General features: G+C 32.9%; 1 protein-coding gene across 2 annotated transcripts; it reads left to right on the top strand.

Moving 5' to 3' along the window:
- Positions 1-407: 407 nt before the first annotated feature.
- LOC134688303 (sine oculis-binding protein homolog) lies at positions 408-23,993 on the top strand. Of its 2 annotated transcripts, none has more exons than XM_063548879.1 (4): positions 408-696; positions 8,782-8,980; positions 15,400-15,480; positions 21,364-23,993. In XM_063548879.1, the coding sequence occupies exons 1-4, from the start codon at positions 604-606 to the stop codon at positions 23,304-23,306; spliced, it is 2,316 nt and encodes a 771-aa protein (XP_063404949.1). In that variant the 5' UTR covers positions 408-603; the 3' UTR covers positions 23,307-23,993. The 2 variants fall into 2 exon arrangements, with proteins under 2 accessions (XP_063404949.1, XP_063404950.1); XM_063548880.1 differs by lacking the exon at positions 408-696 and adding an exon at positions 7,444-7,562.
- Positions 23,994-24,269: the final 276 nt, after the last annotated feature.

Consider the following 24,269-nt stretch of genomic DNA (forward strand, 5'->3'; position numbering starts at 1 on the left):
ATAACTTGGAAATATTCCTTTTTTTTTCTTTATAATAATAAAATAATGGATTGGTCAAAATTAATAGTGGCCGCGAAATTAACACCAATTGGGCTCAAGTTCAAAGTTTTAAGCATGTTGAAAAAAAAACTCTCGTTCATTACAATTTTTTATGTTTGTAATATTAGCCGCTGAAAGTTTAAACTACTTAAAAAGTGTTCTCGTGAAGAGTATGTTACACTAAAGTACAATGTACTACTAGATATAAATAACGATAACATTGATGCCGATCTTTGTGGAAACATAATTAATCCAATCAACAGAACACTACAGATCAGATCAAACTATATTTCTATATTGATAAAAAAAAGTTTCTATACATATTTACAATCACTATGAGATTGCGCGCCGTGTGTAAAATGATCCCACTACCGCTTACAAAGCGTTCTCCCCAACATGCTCCGAATACTATTAGTATCAATAGGAGAGATCATATTACAGACGGCTCGGTTTACAAGTCAATAAGGCTAGATTTGGCTTTAACTAGTATTACATATGTTCACACAGCCCATAGTGTAGATTGTTTAGTGGAGAATAAACACAAATTAATTTCTATTTGATAAAATGTCAGAAAAAACGGACGATTGTAAAACATCGGAATCTTACACAAGTGATCACGTTCAAATCAAAGAGGAACCGAAAGACACGGATATCAAAGTAAGTCGTTCAAGTTTAATTCTATTTTTGATTATATTCTTGTAACGGTTAAATTTAAATGTTTATAATAAACTCATCACTGACCTAATGCATGGATAATTATAATAAAATGACAATTTTATTTACTTTTGAAGTTGATATTAAAATGGGGCTTTACTGTTTGGTTCAAACTCGTGTACTTGTAAAAATATTCATGAGTTATAAATTATGTATTTTGGTAAGCTAACAATAATATACATTTTTATGAACGTTCTGACCTCCAAGATTTTCTTTGGTTTTTTTCTGTGTACTAACACCCATGGCAGAGAACCAAAATGTTGCTTCCCACAAGGCTGATGATGAGATTTGCAGACGGTATATATACATATTATATACTTGTAATCATAAGAAATCTATATTCTTTATCGTTTCGTATAAATTCCAAGCCTAAACTTCGGAAGTAAAAATGTTTCACAGATAAATAGAAATAGTACCTCAATAGTACGTATTTTTCCAGTTGTGATTTCTGCTAAATTTTCACGAATGCTGTTCCTTTTACCCTCAGACTTTTACCCTTTCCCAATAATTCTGATATTTTATAACACCATATACAATTTTGAAATATCGCATTATGTACACGTGATATAAGGATGGATTGATTGATTTTTGTTTGTTTAATGCCAACATTTCAAGTGTTTTCAGGACAAGTACACACAAAAAAGTATATCAATTTAAGTATTACAAAGTAGGTAGACGGGGATGAAAGGCGGGAAATGTTGATCTGCTACAGCCAAAAAATATGGTATGTTTGATCATAGGGGGGGGGGGGGCAGAAATTTAGCCTTAAAACAAGCTACATATTGACCGATCAAACAGTACTATATTACGTATAAAAAGCATGGCACACTCCCACCACGAGATATCGGATTTAAAGTCCCTAATTTTACTAGCCGTGGCTGCGTATTTATACATCCCACAAAGTACTCCAGGTCCTCATATTTAATGTATTGCTCTCAACGGGAGAGGTGCCAGATACAATATTTCATAACCCTAGACTATTGAAAGGATTTTGCTAGGAAATTTTCAAAAACCTTTTATTTGTATACATAAAAAATTAGAATTTAGTTGATGTCGATGGAAGAGTTAAATATCTGTAATATCCATATACATTTACAAAAGTAGTGAATTTTGTGACAAAAATGGAAAAATAATTCAGTTTAAGGAGCTTTCATATTCACATCTACACAATTTAACCCAAGAGTTTTCTGATCAGATCTAATTTGCCATACTGAAAAAAAATGTTTATTATAACTTAAATTACATAAATCCTCTTGAACAATATTGACTTTCCTTGATTTAAATAGAAAGCACATTGAAATTAAATTTCGTGCTTGAATTACCTACTAATCCTTTGCCTGTAGAAAATATCCCTCTCTCTTACTTTTCAAAAGGCTTAAAAAATAGAACAATATTCATTGGTAGCTAGATTTAGCACATATAAGCACGTAAGAGACAAAAGAATGTTGCTTGAAAAAATATTGCATGCTGGTAACGGTCTCTGTTTTACCTCACGGTTAGAAAACTGTTTTTTTATGATCACTGAATCAGCCACCCATTATCCTGAGATGTGAAATAACTGCCGTTGAATCCACAGTAACACAAATTTGAATCTTTTTAAAGAGTAAAGTTGCATTTTGGGTTCAGATAATAACTGCATGTTGTACTACCTAGGTAGTGAACAGGGGTTTGTTACAATTGTGAGTAAACGCGGCAATTGTAACAAACCTCAGTGGGGGTGATTACTCGAGCAAAATGTTTATTTCTACAGATATTTGGGGTAGACTTCAAGTGTTTTTCTACACTATTTACGCAATCAGGTATAATTATCTGACTTAATTTTTGGGGTCGACGAGGGGGTTGTTAACGACCTATATAACACATGAGGGTCTTCCACAGTCCTTCAAATATTTGATTGAAAATGCGGATTAAAGTAAAACTACTGGAGAGTTGAAAGCTTGTGTTCTAATAAGTATTTAATTACTGATGAAAATAAATAAATGGTTTGGCCCTAAAAATAGAATTACAAGAAAGACCTCCCCCTCAAGAAACATTAGAGATAATTTACTGTCATTGACCATCACTGTAAAACTGTGATGGAATGTATCAGGTATTGCTTAACATTAGATGGTAACATCCGAGGGTTTGCGAATGTAACATAATCAGTTTCTGAGCAGTAACTAATTTTTTTCAACGGTACCTTTATATGTTCATGCAAATACTGAACAGAGCAGATGCTAATGGAATTCAAACTTAAAACAAAGATTTGGGAATGCAATAAATGTATCAACAAGATCTGTTCGAACCTCTTTTGATCTGTTGGGAAAATATATTTCATAACTGATTAGAGATCTATCTTAATCCCAAGTATGATTTGGGATCCAAGTAAAGCGAATGAGAAATCAACACTACGTAGAATTAGAATCTAAGTATATTATTACATTCCCAAGATGAATAGATAGCAGACAAGAAAATGTCTTCGCATGCAAAAAATGCATCAGATCGCAACATTTTTACAATCAATGATAATGACAAGTTAAATAACCGTCTTATTTAGTTATTTGCGTCACTTCTTGCATAAGGTATTGATTATATGTCCAATATGATTCTCTTGGAATGAAATATTGAAATTTATATCTGAAATACGATACTAAATAACGGCACAAAGTGAGACAATTATAAAATACATTTTACAGTTGCGGTTCATCTCTTTGATTTATCGAGTTCCTATGAAACCATAAAATTACTAGAAAATGTTTGTAAATTAATGATTTACAAGAATGACACTTAAATGACGTCAAAGATGTGTTTGATGGATGCTTCTTAAACTTCACCTATAGTTTTTAACGATTAATATTATATCTCAGTCTGTCTTAGTAAGAGCTGGTATAAAACGTGGCAAGACAAAGTCACTGTCGTCTGTTTTTTGCTGCCCTATCCAACATACCGTCAGTTAAATTTCACCAGTCTGTCTTGGTAATAGATTATATTAAGTAGGGTAAGACAAAGACTCTGTCGTCCGGTGTTTGCTGCCCTATCCAACATACAATTGTTTTTCCAGTGTCAGTCAAACTCCATCTTTCATCTAGGTCGTCTAGGGTAGTTCGAGCATTTACATTCTAACCTTTTATAATTATGTGTTTAAAGTGAAGTGTTTGTCACTTAAAATGTAAATGTAAATATTGTTTGCAGTTTTTTCGGTATTATCTGCTTTCTAAATCATTGAATAAAATACCAAAATGTAAGTTCGAAAATTGGCATATTTTTTCTTAAATTGACAAAAAAAATTACCGACACTGTCAAGGTTGGCCATCGTTGACTCGTTGTTGATAAATTTGAGAGTAACTGTTGTCAATGTATAGAACACCATTCGATATTTTGATTCCTTTTGATCAAAATAATTAGTTATCAAAGGTATACCATGATTATAATTTAGTACGACAGACGCGCGTTTCGTCCACATAAGACTCGTCAGTGACGCTCATATCAAAATGCATATAAAGCCAAACTGACAAGTACAAAGTTGAAGAGCAATGAGGATCCAAAATTCCAAAAAGTTGTGCCAAAAACGGCTAAGTAATCTATGCCTGGGATAAGAAAATCCTTAGTTTTTCAAAGTTTTGTATACAGAAAATTTATAAAAATTACCACATTATTGATATTCATATCAACACCGAATATCGTTGTACAGATATGTTTAGAATCCTGTTGTAAAAGTGAGTTGCAAGACAACTGACTGAATCGATATATCAGACTTAAGAATTTTGGTACTTTTTATTCTGTTATCTTATCTAATTACTCATTACAGACATAACACAAGGGGCCTCTAATTACTCATTACAGACATAACACAAGGGGCCTCCTAATTACTCATTACAGACATAACACAAGGGGCCTCCTTTGCCAAGTGATCTGAGTATTTTATATATAGTGACCAGTTGCATGTCAACACTAACGTTTCAACCACGCTTCTGGCAATGTGCGTTCGACTACTATCTAAATTAAACATGTTTGCCAGTTTTCTTGTCGAAGTCATAAGTTCCCCCCGGGCACATAGTGTCCCCTATTAAAAAAATCATCGCCATGAAATAGACAAGGTAGCTTTCAGTGGCATTAAACACCAGCCAGCAATCAATTTTATGAAAGCTCATAGCTGACAGTTAAAAATGACCGATCCCATTAGAACGCAAGCCATTTTACGTATTTTAAAGTTAGGTATAGAATTTGTCCATTCCAAGTTCAATCGCTTCATATTTCCTAATTATCGACTCAGAGATTATATTTCTATCGTTACAAATATGTGGTTAAAGAAAAAAACTTTTAATTTCAATGCATAAACTGTGAATTATTATATTTCATAGTCATAACTTACAGCTTAATGCTGCCTAGTGCCTTTTTTTCTCGCTATCTTAACGTCTATCAATAGCCATTTATAACATTTGTCTGGATTGAATTAGCTAGTATCAAGATAATATTTTGCTTTGAATTATTCATAAAGTTAGTTTTTTTAATATGGAAACCTACAAATTTTGCTATTTTAAATGAGGTGCATTACGCATTTAACATTATCTTTTGAAAATAATATCACACAAAGAAGAAATTAGAATCTGATACTTCAAGCATATAAACTTTCTATTTTTTACATATCTTTCAAAATTCAAATTGAATGAATTTGTTATTGGCTTACATCTTCTTGTTCAAAATATTGGAAACATTCCTTTATTAGACAAATTAGCAGATATTCTAAGACAGTACTTGTTTTAACGTCGCTTTTGTGAAACAATGCCATTTATAGTATTATAATCAAATTCCAATATATTAGGGATATATCATAGAACTATATGTACATGTATGATATTGCTGCAGCTGATTGTCGAGTTAGATTGGGAATCTATCATAGAAATTTATGTACATGTATGATATTGGTGACCGACGAATTAGATTGGGGATATATCATTAAACTAAATGTATACATGTATGATATTGGTAACCGACGAATTAGAAAACAGGGATCTATCATAGAACTATGTGTACATGTTTGATATTGGTGACCGACGAATTAGATTGGGGATCTATCATAGAACTAAATATATACATGTATGATATTGCTGACCGTCGAATTGTGATAGATGCATGTTTAGTTTGCACATAGATGTAATACGGTTTGCACTATTTAAAAACTACAAGGAGTGATTGTATGGCAGTGCATGTCTTAATGTAAGCGGATGTTTACAATACAGATCAAGTTCGATATTTACAATTTATTAAGAAATTCTATTGATTAAGAAATTTGAGATCAACCACAATTACGTATTCACTTAATTCAAGCTTTTCTCTCCTGTTTAAGTTGTTTGCGATATGTAGAATGGTTCTTCTATGACTCAGAGAAATTTAAAACGTATGAAATTTGATGATGTAAAGAGGGAAAATATGATATTTTAAATAAACACACTGAAATATATCCTTGAATTAAAAACCAGACCCGAGTGGCAATTTGACATTTGTGAAAAGTCTCCAATTTCATCACTGTTTCATGATAATTATGCCGGTAATGTGTTTTCAATTGGCGATTTCTAATTCGTCTTGGATCATATTTCATTCAATCGACGTTGGGAAAATATTATTCTTGTCTCAATTTATTCACGTTTATTTGAAAGAACAAAAATATTATAAAACATGTTGATGCGTATTCTCTAAATTTTTGTGTTATGTTAACATATCGAGATACAGGGCACATATTTTGACATTATTAAAACGTTAATCTGATCTGAAAACCATGCATTATTTTTTACATTTTTAACCATGTTTTACTTGAAATTTTAACATTGTTTTCAAACAAGGGGTGTCCATCTGCTTTTCAAACGTGTAAGCTGAAAATTAACCATAAGTACGCAAACTGTTTAACAAAGAAATTAAGCCATCAAAGAAAAAAAATCTAATTATAAATGTAGTATCTGCCGTTGTTATAAATCGGATGCAAATGTCAACTACTCTTTCTTTTAATATTTTTTGGTAAATTGAACTCGAATTAAAGTCCAACCTTGTTTGGTAAATTGAACACGAATTATAGTCCTAACTCTTTAATCTTTCTTCCATTCAAGCCTTAAAAAAAACCTTTAGGCTAACATTTCTGATTTTTGGTTTTGCTACATTTTGGTTTCGAGCTCGCGGATCACCTGATGAAAATAATTCCAGTAACTTGGCTGCGCGAACGGGCATTATTTCACACTTTTTTCTAATGCATATGATTTATCCAGTAGCGAATCCACAGATAGGGGTTCCGATGGGTTAAACCCCCCTTTTTTGACGACCAATGCATGTTTCGTGATTTGGGGACCCCCCCCCCCCCCCCACCCCCTTAAAATGGCTTGATCTGCCTCTGATATCTAGTAGCAATTAGCAAATTATGTTCTTAATTGCATAAATATTAAATACATTAAATGCATATACATACATGTACAACTGCCCCACCTGCCTTAACCTTTTGATTCATATAATTAAACTTTAATCGTCACACCTGTCTTAATTATCTTAAATTGTCATTCACAAAAATGTATTATTACTCGTATTATATTACCCAGATCCCCGTCCTAAGACCTTAGCCGAGTATCCGATATCAGGGTATGTATTTATTATCATTAACCAAAACCTCACGCTATCCGACCCGAAAATTATAAAATTTCATATAGGGTATAACGAATCAAATTCGTTCGGGCTATTATATGGTTGACCAACCTTTTACTTTTCTAAAGTCACTTTCTGTATTTAATGGGTTACATGTTTTGTGGTAATTTGCTGTATTTTGGTAAGGTGAAACTGAAAGGAAACAGGTAAGCGAAATTCTTAATGAATATAGGAATTGAATTGTTAAATATTTCCTACCAAAACTTTATTGTTTGGATTCTTAGCCTTCGTTAATTATGTAAATACAGACTTCATGTGTTATTCATTATAATACATAAAGATGTTCGGAACTTCCTTAAGAAAGCAGAGAAACTGGAATCTGTTTGGCTTTCTTATAATTGAATGTTCATATTAAGCAGACACTAGTCACATTTCTCTTCGGGTTCTTTAGTTTGTTGTGTCACATTGATAAATACCGTTAAATTACATGTAACATTGAATGTAATCATATCAACAGAACATAGGTTATATTACGCTTATTGGAACCTTTTTGCAAACTTTTCTCTTCTCTTTTGCTTGTCAAACCATGAACGCAAAGATAAAGAAAAGGGGGGACCAGGAGAAAAAGAACTTGTTAATATGTTGTACTGTGCTGTTTTGATAAAATGTCAGTATATATATATTTCTTTTATGTTCCAGATTTTCTTTTTTGATTGTGCAGTTGGATCTGGTTTCCAATATATGAAATTGTATGATCTCATTTTTACTAATCCATCTATGATTTGTTTGTAAACACCCATGTAAAAAAATCACCTTTTTCCCAATTATGTTCTTTCCATTCTATGTAGCAACATTTCAGCAGCAACTTCCTATGTAGACTATATCTCCCAGATGACTTTTTTTTTCGACTGATGGGCTTCTTGTGTTTTTCTTGACGGAGGATTGATGCTAAATAATCAAGGTTTGCAAATGCATGTTAAAGTAACCACGTCATCTTTTACGGTCGACGTTCATGAATAGATTTACTTGAAAAGTATCACTGGTATTACTGATAGCCACTGAGATATTTCGTCACCTTCATTCGAACATCATATCACCATTTTTTTTACTTGTGACGACCAATATGAATGGTGTCTCTAGTACAGCAGGAACTGATAACCAATCCATAGCATTTCCATCCACTTACAGTTTATGAGTTTGTTTAAACATTGTTTTCTATGTTTAGTGTTTTGGCCTTCCAATGTAATAGTGTTTTTTTGGGTCGTATACCATTTGACTGTTTATCATTGACTTGTCCATGCCGAGGGTACTGAATTTGAAACAGCAGCCTATACTGTCAAAGTATCACTAGTCTGATCCATCAAGATCGGTATTATTAAAGGTTGCTGGTTTAATAAAAGAACATTCTTATTCTTTTCATTCTAGGATTATGCTGAAAATACTATGAATGAACTTCTTGGTTTGTATGGCTATGACAAAGTAAACAGCACAGATACAGAACAACTAAATCTCGAGCGGTACACATCAGAGAACGACGGAGCTGTATCTCCTATCGACGACCTCAGTAGAGATAGCTTTGACAGTGATGACAACTTATCAGAAAATAGCGAGATCTCAAGATTAAGTAAGTTTTCAAGGTGTTTAATTAAGTCTCATGCAGATTCATTGTTTTTGTTGAATCTGATGATAGAACATCTTAAAATATCAACACAACGAGAATATCCCGCACCCGGAGGCGGGCTTCAGCGAGCCGCAAAACAAAATATGAACTAGTTAAGTGAACATGAACAACACTAAACCCCGAAATATATCTATGAACAAAAATTCTATATAACATATAATACGTGGACTTGTGTCCGAGTTTGTTAGATCTGATTTATACAGCAACGTTTTTAAATTTCGATACAATGTCAGTTCTTGTCAATATATTTTTATCAGTTGAACTATTATTATAAAGATGCTTAATATAATTTCTTTTAGACAAATATAAGAGAAACTTATGTTTAGTGCAATATCAAGCTGACAAACAAAAGCCCTTTTTGCAAAGTTTCTTCCTATAGGAAGTACTCTTTGTGCATAGATTTATAGAAACACATCCGTATTGTTTGTCCTATTCTACAGTACTTCCTGACAAGATATCTAACAAATATCTTGATGTAACCGTGATTGACATCTTAACAGGAGCAGAAAGTCAAAACACAGGATAAAAGATGGTTTCCAACTATATCGTACATGTCCCCATTCAAATGCGTTGATCGTAAAAAAAAAAGGGGGGGTCCAACCCCAGACCCCCTCCAGGATCCGCCACTGTTCAATGTATAGAAAGACAAATTGGGCGGATTCCACTGCGGTAAAGGAGTCATATGTGAAATTTTCGTCGCATTTTCATTAACTGAACATTGCAGCTTCCTGAACTTTGGTTTCAAGCTCCATCTCAGCATGTTTCACCGTGTAATGCGTTTTTACATCTTGCTGATTTTCGTATACTGATTGCGGGGTATCATTACTGCGGATTAACAACAAGTCTATCTTGTTTGATTATGTTTTTATATATATTTGTACTTTCCGGGAGCTAAGACGATGTATTTGATAATAAATGTGTTTTAGAAATCGTATATAAATAACAATTTTGTAAAATAAAAAACATTCAATATCATTGAAAACTTAACCTACAGTATTATAAAGTGCAATAAAAGTTCTTGAACTACAAACCAATTTTAACGTACAGTAGGAGTTCTTGAGCTAATAAAAAACCCAAAGTATTATTGCAGAAATGCATATTGTTGATAATGAATGCACATAGGCTTAGCAGTAAATATAAGAAAATGTAAACCGTATGTTATGCCAAGGTAACTCTATACCGTACAAACAATTTTCTCATTCGCCTTTATGATAACGTACGAACAGCAGCACGATGTCTGATTTCATCTCTTTTGAAATATAGAATTTCACCCCTCTATATTTAGGGCGATACACGCAACTGATGTTCTCCTTAATTATCTATAAGTTACATCTTAGTGTATATTACATACACAACAAGATATTTTACTTGAAGTATTTTTGAATTATGAAAAAATGAATCAATTGATGTAAGAACAAAGGTTTTGTTTTATACTACTAAAGATTTACTAAGTAGATACATATTTTTGACAGTTGGTAAGAAAATAGGGAAATACATCTTTATTTATGAAGATTTTCCTGTGTCAAAACTGAAATTTAATTACCGCATTCTTGTACACAATGACTATTATATTGTTTAAAATGAGACTTCTAACTTCATACATGTAGTTTTACCTATCTAAAACAATGCTTTGATCTTTTTAAATGACATTTGAAATCTTCCGTGATAGGTGAAGGCAGTTCGCTCTCATCAAAATGAACTGATTTTCGTGTTTTTCTCTTGAATAAGTTTTCATTTTCCTCCTTAATTGATTAGTTCTACTTTCATATTAAAAAAATGAAATTGCTTATTTTTGAAAAAAAATCGAAAAAAAGATTTATTAATTGTTTGTGGATTAAAATTGAAAGATTCATATATTGTATATGAATAAACGTCAAAAGTTGATTGACTGTTTGTGGATAAACGAACAACGATTGTCGATTGATTGTTTGTGGACTAAGATCTAATGGCCAACATGACATCCTTATTATTGGTTCTTGCATGCATGGTAGAATAAACATTAAACTGTAAGAAATGAAAGATTCGTTCTCAAAGCCTGCCCCGCAAAATGACTTATACAAAATTGAAACAAAAGAAATATATAAGCAATTTAAAAGGTGATATTTATAATTATTCAACAAAAATAGATGGAACGTGCGACTGAATGTCAGGTTGCTCTAGTGCTTGGTTAGAAACTTGAATAAGCCGGAAACATATTTAAAGATGAATCTATATATGTATTAATGCCCAGTTAGAAAATATCAAAGCATTTATGCAAAACGATGTACCCCACTTTTGGCAAAGCAAATTGTTCAATATAAGAAATGAAGACTAAAGACACCGATAAACTTCTTTACTAATAAGCTAAATAAAAAGGAAAACGTTTTTTTTTTGTTTGCTATATTTTGCACATCACTTTTAAAATTTTGCTCCTCCTCCACATGCATACTTTTGAGTCTACTTCTACGCCATTATGATGTGACTTGAGCCCTGTTTTTCTATATATAGATAACCATTTGGAATTGGTTTAGCTGATTATAAAGGACATACAGTGACCTGATTTTGTTACTATCCGTGTCTTTTGGGCTTTAGAGGTTGTACCATTTGGAAAAGTATTTGATCTAAATGTTATAAAGATCCTTATTTTCACCATAATTTTATCTACTTGTATATTTGTTCACTTTCATTTAATATTTCAACTGCACTTTCATTTATATCTGATTCATTTTAATAAGTTGTTTTCAGAAATTGAGATTTATTTATACGCACATTTGGCTTGTTGAACATTTATATTGAAGTCCTTTGAAATTTTGATATTTGGAGCTTCTCACAGTCATAATAAACCTGGAGACATTTTAAATCGTGCTAAAATGGAATTCTACTCCTCCCCTCAGCAATCTATAGCAATTAAGAAAGATCAAACTTCATACAAGTAGGGTATTTTAACACAAAGACACGGCGAAAGCATGTATACAATTTCAAGTTGATGTCTTTATTAACAAGGGCTTGTCACTGTTGAACAAAATACTCTGTCAGTCATTCGGCTGTCGTCGGGTTTAAAGGAAACATGACTACATAGCCCTACATCTTGGGATGATATAAATTAACTATCACTAAGTCACATGATATCCTGGCCAAACTGATGATGAAAGTGTCAACTAGTATAATATTACACTATTTCCTTTCAAGTAAAATGTCATCGTTTTAATTTGCGAAAACCGAGCTTAAACACTAGACAAAATAACCCTCAATTAAGAGAACTCTATTGTAAATTTGGAAAGTTAATCTTCAAATAATTTTCCGTAATTTGTCCGTTACGATTCATGTTCAATGTAAATTGATACAAGTACTTGTACTGGGTAAATTCCAACAGCTGTGTAATAAGGAGGAGATATTAGTCAACACTACTGTTTGAAATTTATACTTTATCATGTCTGTAAGATTTAAAAGTTATCAAGGTTATATAGTTGGCTGGGAGCAATTTCACAAGTTTAAAACTTCGGACCAATTTTAGAAATAAAAAAAAGAAAGAGATATATGGAGAAAACGTCAACGGGACAGCAACCCTATAAGTCAATAAATCTCAATCATGTGTAACTGGAATCCCAAATAAGTTGTCCTCTGCTTACCCTTCCGGAGCACATGAGATCATCCCTAGTTTTTGGTGGGGTTCGTGTTGTTTATTCTTTAGTTTTCTATGGTGTGTCATGTGTACTATTGTTTGTCTATTTGTCTTTTTCATTATTAGCCATGGTGTTGTCAGTTTGTTTTAGATTTATGAGTTTGACTGTCCCGTCCCTTTGGTATCTTTCGTCCCTCTTTTGTCCTCAATGGCATTAGTATTGATATTAAAAAGATCTAAAACATAAGTTTTCAAATGTGATTAAACTTTGCAAGGATCAATGTGGATAGAAAAACATGCACGAATTTAGCAAATGCCCCATAAATGGCAAATTTTCTCAGATTTATGTTTTCCAATTAGGTGAATTTCTTTTTTTTCTAAGTAGGGAATAGTATTCCAATAAAATCCTTAATAATTTTTCGAGTGTCAGAAAAATATTTACATAGGCTTTAGCGAAAGTTCTTCGGAACTATAACACAGTAATATTTATATTCAGATTATCTTCGACAATGAGTAGCTGTATGGTCGTAATCCTTAATGGGTTGAAAGTTACACAATGTGTGTATAAGATGACGAGAGATACCTTTTAGAAATAAAAGCAACAGTAGTATACCGCTGTGCGAAAGTCATAAATCGATTGAGAAAAAAACAAATGCGGGTTACAAACTAAAACGGGGGAAACACATCAACTATAAGAGGAAAACAACGAAACAACAAAAACACTATAAAGTGCAACAAAAAAAAACGACAATGCAACACACACAGAAACGAACCATAAGATAACAACTGTCATTTTCCCAAAATACATTTTCATACTCAGATTTGAAATGCTGGTTTCTATCTATATCATCATACGATCTTGTTATACGGCCCCTGAATGAATAGTGTGAAACTATCCAAACAGGTAAACCAACGATCTAATCAACGAGAAACACTTGTAAACCACATCAACAAACGACAATACTGAACATAAGTTTCCTGAATTAGGATAGGTGCACACAAATACCATGTTTTCGTCAATCGTTTTCGGTCAATCCTCGATTAGTTGTTTTAATACAAGGGACCTTAGTGATGATGACTGAACTTTGATTGTTTCTGTTGAATACAGTTACAACTTTGTTTAGACCGACAGGACTTGACTTATCGCAGGGACACCTTTTAATTGAAGAAGACTGTCTGTTGTCCTCTTGTTGTGGTTTTTTTCTCTCGATGCGTTGGAGACCCATTTATGAGTCGCCTTCGGCTGTTATCTGTTCATTATATAGTCGGGTTGTTGTTTCTTTAACATATTCCCCATTTCCATTCTCAATTTTATTCATTCATTTTTCGTTTTTCCAGTCTCAATTGACATGCGTACCTCATCAACTTTTATTCACGTAAGGTGTCTCATCGGTGTATACCACTCATCTTCTTTTATTCACATTGGGGATAATGAAGATTGTGTAAAATTTGATTTTAGTATTTGTAAATCATCATATACGATTATCTACTATAATGATAACATTGAGAATGGAAATGGGGAATGTGTCAAAGACACAACAACCCGACCAAAGAGCAGAAAACCACAGAAGGCCACCAATAGGTCTTCATTCAAAGCAGCAAGACACTTTCGTTGTGTTTATAAGCACGTTGAAAAAAAAACCGTCAGAAACCAAAGGCACAAAAAGTTGGGGAACGAAATATTGATTAGTGTGAGCAAGAAATCGTCAATAATGTATTGCGTTTAATACTGTCAGGCTAGCATCGACTTTTGGCAGTTTTTATATGCTTTTTATTCGAAGCACTTTTAGATTTATAGCAGCCTATTGTATCTTCCCTTCAATTCACTGTTAAATTTTGGTATCTTTGATCTTTAAATACAAATAAAAGTTACTAGTATTTCAGTTGTACAAGGATTTGTATAACTATACAAATCCTATACAAATCCTTGAGTCGTATAAGCTTTACACAAAACTACGTTATTCATTTTCAAACAAATTTTTGTTTTTTAACACTTTGTATTGCTACAAAATTACATCTTGATTAAATATTGTAATCCATCTTGAATGTCAGTGACAGAAAAATACAGATATTAGCTCTTAGCAAACCTTTTTTTCGTTGTCAGCAGACGATCCTGGAATAGACTGTCACGATATGGGGTAGATTACTTAGTGACCTCCCCTTTCTATAGTCGACTATGAACAATTAATCATCCAACAGGGCAGGTGGCGCGCTTTGTCATGATACATCACCGTCAACAAGGTGTTTTTATTTGATAACTTCATTTTTTTTTCATTTTAAAGAAATCGAAACCGTTTCCTCATGTTCAAATTTTTCATTAATTGAATATCAAATTTAGCTTCAAACACATGAGGGTAATAGATAATGAATATATCCAGATATTTTGAATGTTCCTGCAAGTAAATTGACTATCACTGGCTATCAGATTATGGTAACGCAATGCTAAGGTTAATATAGAACTATCTTTCATTTCAAAATTAAATTCACAAGATATCACTTTTTAAACAAGTGCGTGCATATGCGTCTTACATTACGTGATTGCACTGCAAATTAAGGAAAGAGACGAAGACGAGGATCGAATGTTAAGTATTATTGTGCATACAAATTAAGGAAAGAGGCGAAGATTAGGGTCGAATGTAAAGTATAATTGTGTATACCAGGCAAAACAGTACTCAATATAGTGATTGTATGATATTAAAAAAAGAAATGTTTCACAGACACAAAAGCAAAATAATGTGACAATTGTATCTTTAATTTAAAGGTAGAAGCGATAGCCAGAACAGTCTTGCAGCACAACACAGAAATCTAGTCACAGCATTGACAAAGAAACACAGACTTACAGGTATTATAAAAGAGCACATGTACAGCAGCAAAGTAAAAATGTCGCATCTGAAAAATGTTTTGAGAGAGCATGATATAAAATTGATTTTAAAATAGGTACATACTTTTCGATAGAAACTGATGTTAATCGTCAATCTATCGGTTAAAGTTTCTTGATATATCGGGTTCCATTTGAAGTTCCACTCTGAATGGCGTGCTGGTCCGAAAAGTTTAGAAAGAACATTGTTTTAATGGTTGCAATTCCTTTCAAATCAAGGGACCTGGGAATTAAAAAAATATCATGTATTCACTGTAAAAACAAATGATGAATCAGCTCAAATTAAAATTTAGCACTTCGAGTATATGCGACACACAAATCTGGGCACTTTACAAGTGCAACTTACTGAATTGCAAGTTAGTATTTAAGCAAAACTGCATGAATTATAACTGAAGATCCTTGTGAACGGTGATAGAGCTTAACATATTAATGTTGTTGAAAATAACATCATCAAGTGTAAATATAATGTATCCCAGTTCTGTCTATATACATGTACATGTATCTAATGATATTCTTTACGGAGCGGGGGAGGTTTGAATCTTCAAATGCCTAAAATATTAACAATTAAACCACTGTAATGAATATAATTCCGAAACAAATAAAAGTGGGGTTTATAAAAAAAAAAAAAAGGATATATTGGAATGGAAAACAGTAAAAAGTAGAGTTTCAGAAAAATGACCTAATTTGAAGCAAAAAAAAAATAGACGTCTAGCATTTATCTGGAACAATGGTGTCAAGTTTTTGGCAAACATGATGATGATACAGAATTTTAACGAAGAAGTCTGGTTACAACACAAACAGACGTGTGAAATTCAAAACGTTAAAATTTCTCCAAAACATAAATTAAGGTAATTTTATATCATGGCAGGTGGAAGAAACACGAATTGTTTTGTTTACTTCACACGAAACTAAAAACTAGTAATTTGAGGCTAGCAATTACAGGCGCGGTGCTACAAATTGAAAACCAGCTACTTTATTTAATAAGGAAGAGTAGGCAGTAATGTTGAATTGCCGGAAAAACTGAACATAACGGTAAATATCAAATTATACAATTTACAAAAAGCTTTATGATATTTTAGTTGAAATTTGACAGTTTCTTAATTATGGAGATACATGGCAATTGGACACTTGATACTTAATATCCCGTATAAGTTGGCGTGTACTGTCATTTAAATTACATACTGAAGGGGAATTCTATCCTTAAAAAATACAATCCATGGATATTTGACTAGAAGCAAATAAGGCTGTATTTAATCGAGCCTAATCAATACAGTGTAACATTTCTTGACCTGGGGTATCATATTTTGGAGAGTCTGTAGATTGGTCTTTGTCAGCCAACCCTCGTCAGAAACCGATCCATTTTGATAACGTGTATATTCGAGAACCGTGCGATCGATTTGAATCGTATGATGACGGGGATCCAGTTTCAGAATTCTCCCTGTCTTATTAAGTTACTAAAAGGTCCCAGGTTTCTCACAGCTCGAACTTTTAAATAAAGAATAGATGTTTTGTCATGGGAAAATATCTATGAAACTTAAGAACTAAATTCATTACTTTATTTACACCAGTTGGTCTAACGTTTTGAAATATATGCGTATTATTTTAATAATATTATAATGCAACTTCAGTTTGATCTTTGAAATACATAGATCGTTTTACCATATCAAAATATTTTTTTTATTTTGGTCTACTTCCATTTGTAAATAAGCTTTTGAATTAGATAAAATAAGAAATGAAATGCGGTTACACGATAAACCCCGCCACATTCTATATGTGTATGCCCAAAGTCTGGAGCCTGTAGTTCCGTTGTTGTCGTTTGATACTGTATATCATATTTGTTTGGTTTTGTTTTGTTTATTGTTTTATAATTTAAATTGTTTTACATTAGTCATTTTCGGACCTTTAATAGCTTGCTATGTGATATTATTTGCTCTTGGTTGAAGGCCGTACGATGGCCAATAGTCGTTTATATCTCTGTCATTTGGTCTCTTGTTGAGAGTGTTGTTTCTTGTTTTTACACTGTATTCATTAGAGTTTAAAAAAATTAGGAAGCATCGGTTTATGTAGCATTACAATCTTACAGATATTTACTAGATTAAAATCAGTATGTTGTAATATTTTAAAAGTTGGGTTCATTTACATGTTTCGGAGTTAAGTGTGATGCCCATTTTCGCTGAACAAGAATACATGTTCAAGGAGCCAGCTGAAGCGTGCCTCTTTACTTGTGATTTTCTCGCTGTGCTGACGTCCAATTGTTGGCCTCGTCTGTTTTCTGCTCTTTGATCGGGTTGTTGTCTCTTTATATTCCCCGTTTCTATATTCTCAATTTCATGTCTTTATCACTAAGACTTGTTTCCTTGCATGCAGTTAGAAATAATTGTGTCCATGACAGTCGTATTCGAATCCCGATCCACAAGATATTAAAAATAACAATAGATAAGTTCAAAACATCATTCCTTCGAATAACTAGGGTTGAATGATGAATTGAAATACAGTCAATTGTATACTATTCTTCTGATAGTAAGAGGAGTCACTCGAGATATGCGTTGTGGAGTGTATACATACCAAGCTAAGTCCTGTCACAATGGGGACTTTGTGAATGGTTTATTCCAATCCGTTTGAGTTTTTTTTCCCGTTCATATCGTTTATTCTTATTATCATCTGGAGTTTTTCGTATACTTTGCTTTACCTAAAACTTTAATTCGTTCTTTTGGATTCGACAAACTGACCTAAGCTAAGTTTTTCTGTATAGTATACAAGCTGTATTAACAAATTGATGAAAATTGAGAACACGAGGTGTATTTCAAAAATCAACGCGAAAAACTGTTTCGATATAGTGAAGTCTTTTATTATTTATTTTCCCATTTATTTTCGCCGACATATAGACACGTGCAAAGCAGTTATTAGTCCTAGAAATTTCACACTTTTAAAATCGCTTTAATAAATAATTTTACATTACGCGTGCTCAGTTCATACACTCGGATAATTTTACTCTAAAAATGAAATTTGAGTGAAAATAAGTGATTTATTTTTATTCTTTGGTTGATAAAAAATGTCTTGATGTGTTATGATATTGAAGTTATACCAATTTCAAACAAAAGATAATAAGATATGTTGAAATTCTATACAAAACTGTCAAAAATATCAAACCACAAGTATGAAGTATTGCTTTTGTACAGTCATCGAGTAAAATATTAATTCCATTTTGTGCTTCAAAAAAGTTTAAGACACGATCAGAAACTATACCTAACACTACGAACAAAGGAATGGTCCACAGAACTTTACCAAGATCTTGAGACCTAGCAATCCCTATAATTAATATAGGCAACAGTAGGTTTCCATTAGTTAAATCTTTTGAGGCAACAGAAGTGTACTCTTCAACTACCCATATAATTAATTTCAGCCAAAGAAGTTTACCATTAATTAAATCTGTAGGCAACAGTAGTGTACTCTTCAATTACCCCTATAATTAATATAAGCAATAGCAGTTTACCATTATTCAAATCTATGTAGGTAGCAGTAGAATACTCTTCAACTACCCCTATAATTAATATAAGCAATAGCAGTTTACCATAATTCAAATCTATGTAGGCAACATTAGTGTACTCTTCCACTACCCCTATCATTACTATAAGCAGTTTACCATTAGTTAAATCTATTGAGGCAACAGAAGTGTACTCTTCAACTATCCCTATAATTAATATAAGCAATAGTAGGTTACAATTAGTTAAATCTATATTGAGGCAACAGAAGTGTACTCTTCAACTATCTCTATAATTAATTTCAGCCAAAGAAGTTTACCATTAATTAAATCTGTAGGCAACAGTAGTGTACTCTTCAATTACCCCTAAAATTAATATAAGCAATAGCAGTTTACCATTAGTTAAATCTATGTAGGCAACAGTAGTGTTCTCTTTAAAAATACACTTTTAATGAATATAAGCAATATTTGTTTACCATTAGTTAAATCTGTAGGCAACAGTAGTGTTCTCCCCCACTACCCTATAATTAATATAAGCAATAGCAGTTTACCATTAATTAAATCTGTAGGCAACAGTAGTGTTCTCCCCCACTACCCTATAATTAATATAAGCAATAGCAGTTTACCATTAGTTAAATCTATGTAGGCAACAGTAGTGTTCTCCCACTACCCTATAATTAATATAAGCAATAGCAATTTACCATTAGTTAAATCTATGTAGGCAACAGTAGTGTACTCTTTAAAAATACACTTTTAATGAATATAAGCAATATTTGTTTACATTATTCAAATCCTTGTAGGCAACAGTAGTATACCATTCAACTACCATTATACTTAATTAAAGCAATAGTAGTTTGTTTACAATTTTTTTGATTTTTTTTAAAAAACTGAAGCTTTTCTACCTCATGCATAGATTACCTAGCTGTATTTGGCAAAACGTTTTGGAATTTTGTCCCTCAATGCTCTTCAACTTCGTACTTTATTTGGCCTTTTTAACTTTTTCGAATTCGAGCGTCACTGATGAGTCTTTTTTAGACGAAACGCGCGTCTGGCGTATATACCAAATTAAGTCCTGGTATCTATGATGAGTTTGTTTACCATTCTTCAAATATATGTAGGTAACAGTAGTGTACTTTTCAACTACCCCTATAATGAATATAAGCAATATTAGTTTACCATTATTCAAATATATGTAGGCAATAGTAGTGTACTTTTCAACTACCCCTATAATGAATATAAGCAATATTAGTTTACCATTATTCAAATATATGTAGGCAATAGTAGTGTACTTTTCAACTACCCCTATAATGAATATAAGCAATAGTAGATTACCAGTATTCAAATTTATGTAGGCAACATTAGTGTACTCTTCAACTACCCCTATAATGAATATAAGCAGTATTAGTTTATCATTATTCAAATCTATGTAGGCAACAGTAGTGTACTCTTCAACTACCTCTTTAACTTATATAAGGAATAGTAGTTTACCATTATTCAAATCTCTGTAGGCAACATTAGTGTACTTTTCAACTACCCCTATAATTTATATAAGCAATAGTAGTTTACCATTATTTAAATCTATGTCGGCAACAGTAGTGTACAATCAACTTCAGACTTCATTTGGGTGACCGTTTATTTTTGTTTATTCAAGCGGTACTGATGAGTCTTTTTTTAGACCTATTTGGCGTTACAATAAAAAGCCTGGTATCTTTGGTGACTTTTTTTTTTACCGATGTTCGAATATAATAAATCGACAAGAAGACAAATCAAAATGAAAAAGAATGAATTCGTGAGTTTCGGAAAAAATAAGATGCTATCGGTATTATATCAAATTAAAGAAGGCGATTGTCAACCGATGAAACATTATAATCTGACATCATGTACTTTTATCGGTGCCATTTTTTTATGATTAATAGAAAATTACGTTTTCGAGAATATTTGATTTCGTGGTTTGGACAAATTCAAAGTTCAAGACAATATAGAATTTTACTTCGTTGAACATTTTAATTTGAGATTCACCTTTACCAACGAAATCCACGAAAATTTGTATCCTACGAATTATAATGATTTCATAGCAGTTATGGAGATTTATTGTCATTATCCAATACTCTGTGAGATGTCAAACAACCCTAAGATAAAAACAAGTTAAATTTAATGTTATCCTCTAAGACGTAGAAAACCCCAAATCATCTGGCCAAATAACTCTTGGGTAAATGACTGTAACAGTCAGTGTTTGTACGCTTTTTAAAGAATGTTTTACTCTACTCTGTTACTTAATCAGAACATCCATTAGCTAAACGTAGAGACAACTTCTGTAAACATTCATTGATAATTTTAACACCCATGTATATGTCTATCTTATACAGGTGCACCTGAAGGAACATTACCAGCTGAGAAAATTGTTTGCGCTTGGTGCCAGAAAAGTGGTCCTAAGTTATTTACTCTGAAAACCTCATCGGGATCAAAAGCTTTCTGTAGTGAAGTGTGCTTTACCCAATGTCGACGTGCCTCCTTTAAAAAGAACAAGGTGTGCGACTGGTGTAAACACGTTCGCCACACAGTCAACTATGTAGATTTTCAAGACGGTGAACAACAACTTCAGTTCTGTAGTGCAAAGTGTTTGAATCAGTACAAAATGAGCATTTTCTGTAAAGAAACTCAAGAACATCTAAAGCAGATTCGATCTCCGCCGGAAGTGAAGAAACCCAAAACTAATAATGATGAACAAATTTTAATAACGCCGGATCTGTGGCTTAAAGAAGGCAAATCAGAAGTAACTGATAAGGAAGACAAATCAGTGTCAAATGAAAAAGAATTAGATTTAAAGCATAGAATACCAAAAATTGACAAGATAGAGAACGATGTTTCCTCTCGTGAAAAACACATCTCACTGACAAAGTCTCATCCGGAGAGAATGTCACGTGATAAACATAGACGTTCAACTCCAAAAGATAGTAAAGCCTCAACACCTGTTTCAAATGGACTACAAGAACCAGCAAACAGTACTACGTCACAAAGACTGACACCTGTACCACAGGGTAATATGCCAGCTTTGTCGCAAATGTTACCACCTCAATTATGGAATATGTTTGCTCCAAGTATGCCTCAAATGGGTGGAATGCCACCTTGGTTCTACCCGGGATTTATGCCTCCCATGACTGGCTTCATGCCACCCGGTTTTCCGATGGATGGGATGCAGAGATATTTAAGTGAAGCTGGTTTCCCAAATGCCCAGCAGCCACCTGTTTCGCCAGTTGTAAGTGAAGATTCGATATCGGAATCAGCTGAAACAAGAAAAAATGTTACTAATGGGAATAGAAATCAATCAGTTCATACTAATTCAGGAATTAAAGCGCCAACGTTTATGGAAAACCACATGTCTTCAGGCACGGACACAAGTCATCACGGCAGATACCCTCAAATGCATAACCATGCACAAAATAACGGAAATGGATTGCCTCCTGTCACTATGATTATGCCGATGCCCATTGCGCTTCCGTTTCCTGTTCCAATTCCTTTGCCTCTTCCGCTGACGATGGAACAGATCATGGAAGTTTTTGGCAAAAATAAATCTACAGAAAACAGTTCAAGTTCAAAAAATCATCTTAGTGACCATAAAGGTTCAGAAAATTTAAATATGTCATCTAGTTCTGACGGACTTGATTCCTCGATCTCTTCTTTAAGTAATAGACAAACAATATATAAAATGAAAAACGATATTAATGAAAACGAAACGATACCTGCTGGTCGTGTATCTTGCAATTCATGCATCACTGAACAAAGCATAAGTCCAACATTAGGATCGGATAGATCTTCCCCTGTCTACGACTCACGACTTTCGACAGCATATGACTATTCATCAATGCGGAAGCGCGGACTTTCTCCTGACGGATCGTTGGATTTAAGTAAAAAAGCAAGAATACCGATTGTCACAAACAATTCGAGTAGTAGTTGTGATGGTGCGATAGATTTGTCAAAAGACAGTCTCTTTGGAAAAATTAAGCGCGATTCGGGAAAAGAAAATCAGGAATTGAACGATGCTTCGTCTTTACACAGTGACTCCGAAGTACAAAACGGTGACGGAAAGGAACCAATGATTCATATAGTCACACCACGTGACGATCCACCTTTGTCACAACACCTTCCCCTGGCGCCTTCAGATCACAAATATTCTAATAGACGCGGGTTAATATTAGATATTCCGTACAATCCACGTCATTCACGGAGTCCTTCTCCTGAAAGGAGGCCATATTTAGCCAGGGAATACCGACGGAAGTTACTCGGAAGAAGAAATGTAAAATCTACTTAATCAAATGCATAGTTTTTACACTACATGCTGGTACTTTTATGCTCGTTTTTCATTGTACATATTCCACATTTATTTAATTTAAAAAATGTATGTCATTTACAGTCATTCTTTTCTAAAGTAAAGCAATAGTGAAGTACTTGAATAGGTCTTATTAACGGTTTATGTCAACACAAAACTCTGGAGGCCAATATTTAACGTGCGCGTGGTGTAATGAACTTTGTTTGATAGTAGAACAGGATAAACACTTATTTCATTTTTAACCATTTCTCAATTTATTCTGAAATTTACTCATCTTTACATTAGAAGTTATTTTTGAACTTTTCGTATTAACAAACACCGCTATGAAAGTTGAATATCTGTGTGTGTGTGTGTGGAGAAAGGAAGACACATAATTGGAAGAAAGACTTACCAAGAGTTATGTGTATAAAACTATTTTTACCGATACTGTATGATTTTTACACCTACATGTAACTTTAGTCGACTAAAGTAGTCCTCTGAAAATTGCTGAAAGATTGACTTTTAAAGATAGATATTGAATAACCAATATTTTGTCAATTACTTTAGATTTTTTATGTTCTCTGATGAGGCCCTTTCATTCTATACCAGTCACGAATCTTTCTTAATAAACAAAAGATTCCAATTACAGCACTAACATTTCTACTTTTAACCAGACACCAGTTGATCAAATATCAAATTAATATTAAATCAATTGATCATTAGTTCTTAAAAACGCGACATTCAATATTTGTAAAGTTTGAAATTTCATCCGGTAATGGCTGCAATAGGACTTGGTTTATTGTTCAATATGAGATGCGGCGATGGGTGTAAATCTATACATGTCTGCATACAATATAATTAAAGCATTTGTTTGTAGACTTTTTCATGTATAATATCGATAGATAAACATGTTGTATGAATTTAGATGGAAATTGATCCTTCCTCTAGAGATTTCCTCAAATAAAC

Source organism: Mytilus trossulus, chromosome 10, assembly GCF_036588685.1.
Source record: "Mytilus trossulus isolate FHL-02 chromosome 10, PNRI_Mtr1.1.1.hap1, whole genome shotgun sequence".
Classification (NCBI taxonomy): Eukaryota; Metazoa; Mollusca; class Bivalvia; order Mytilida; family Mytilidae; genus Mytilus; species Mytilus trossulus.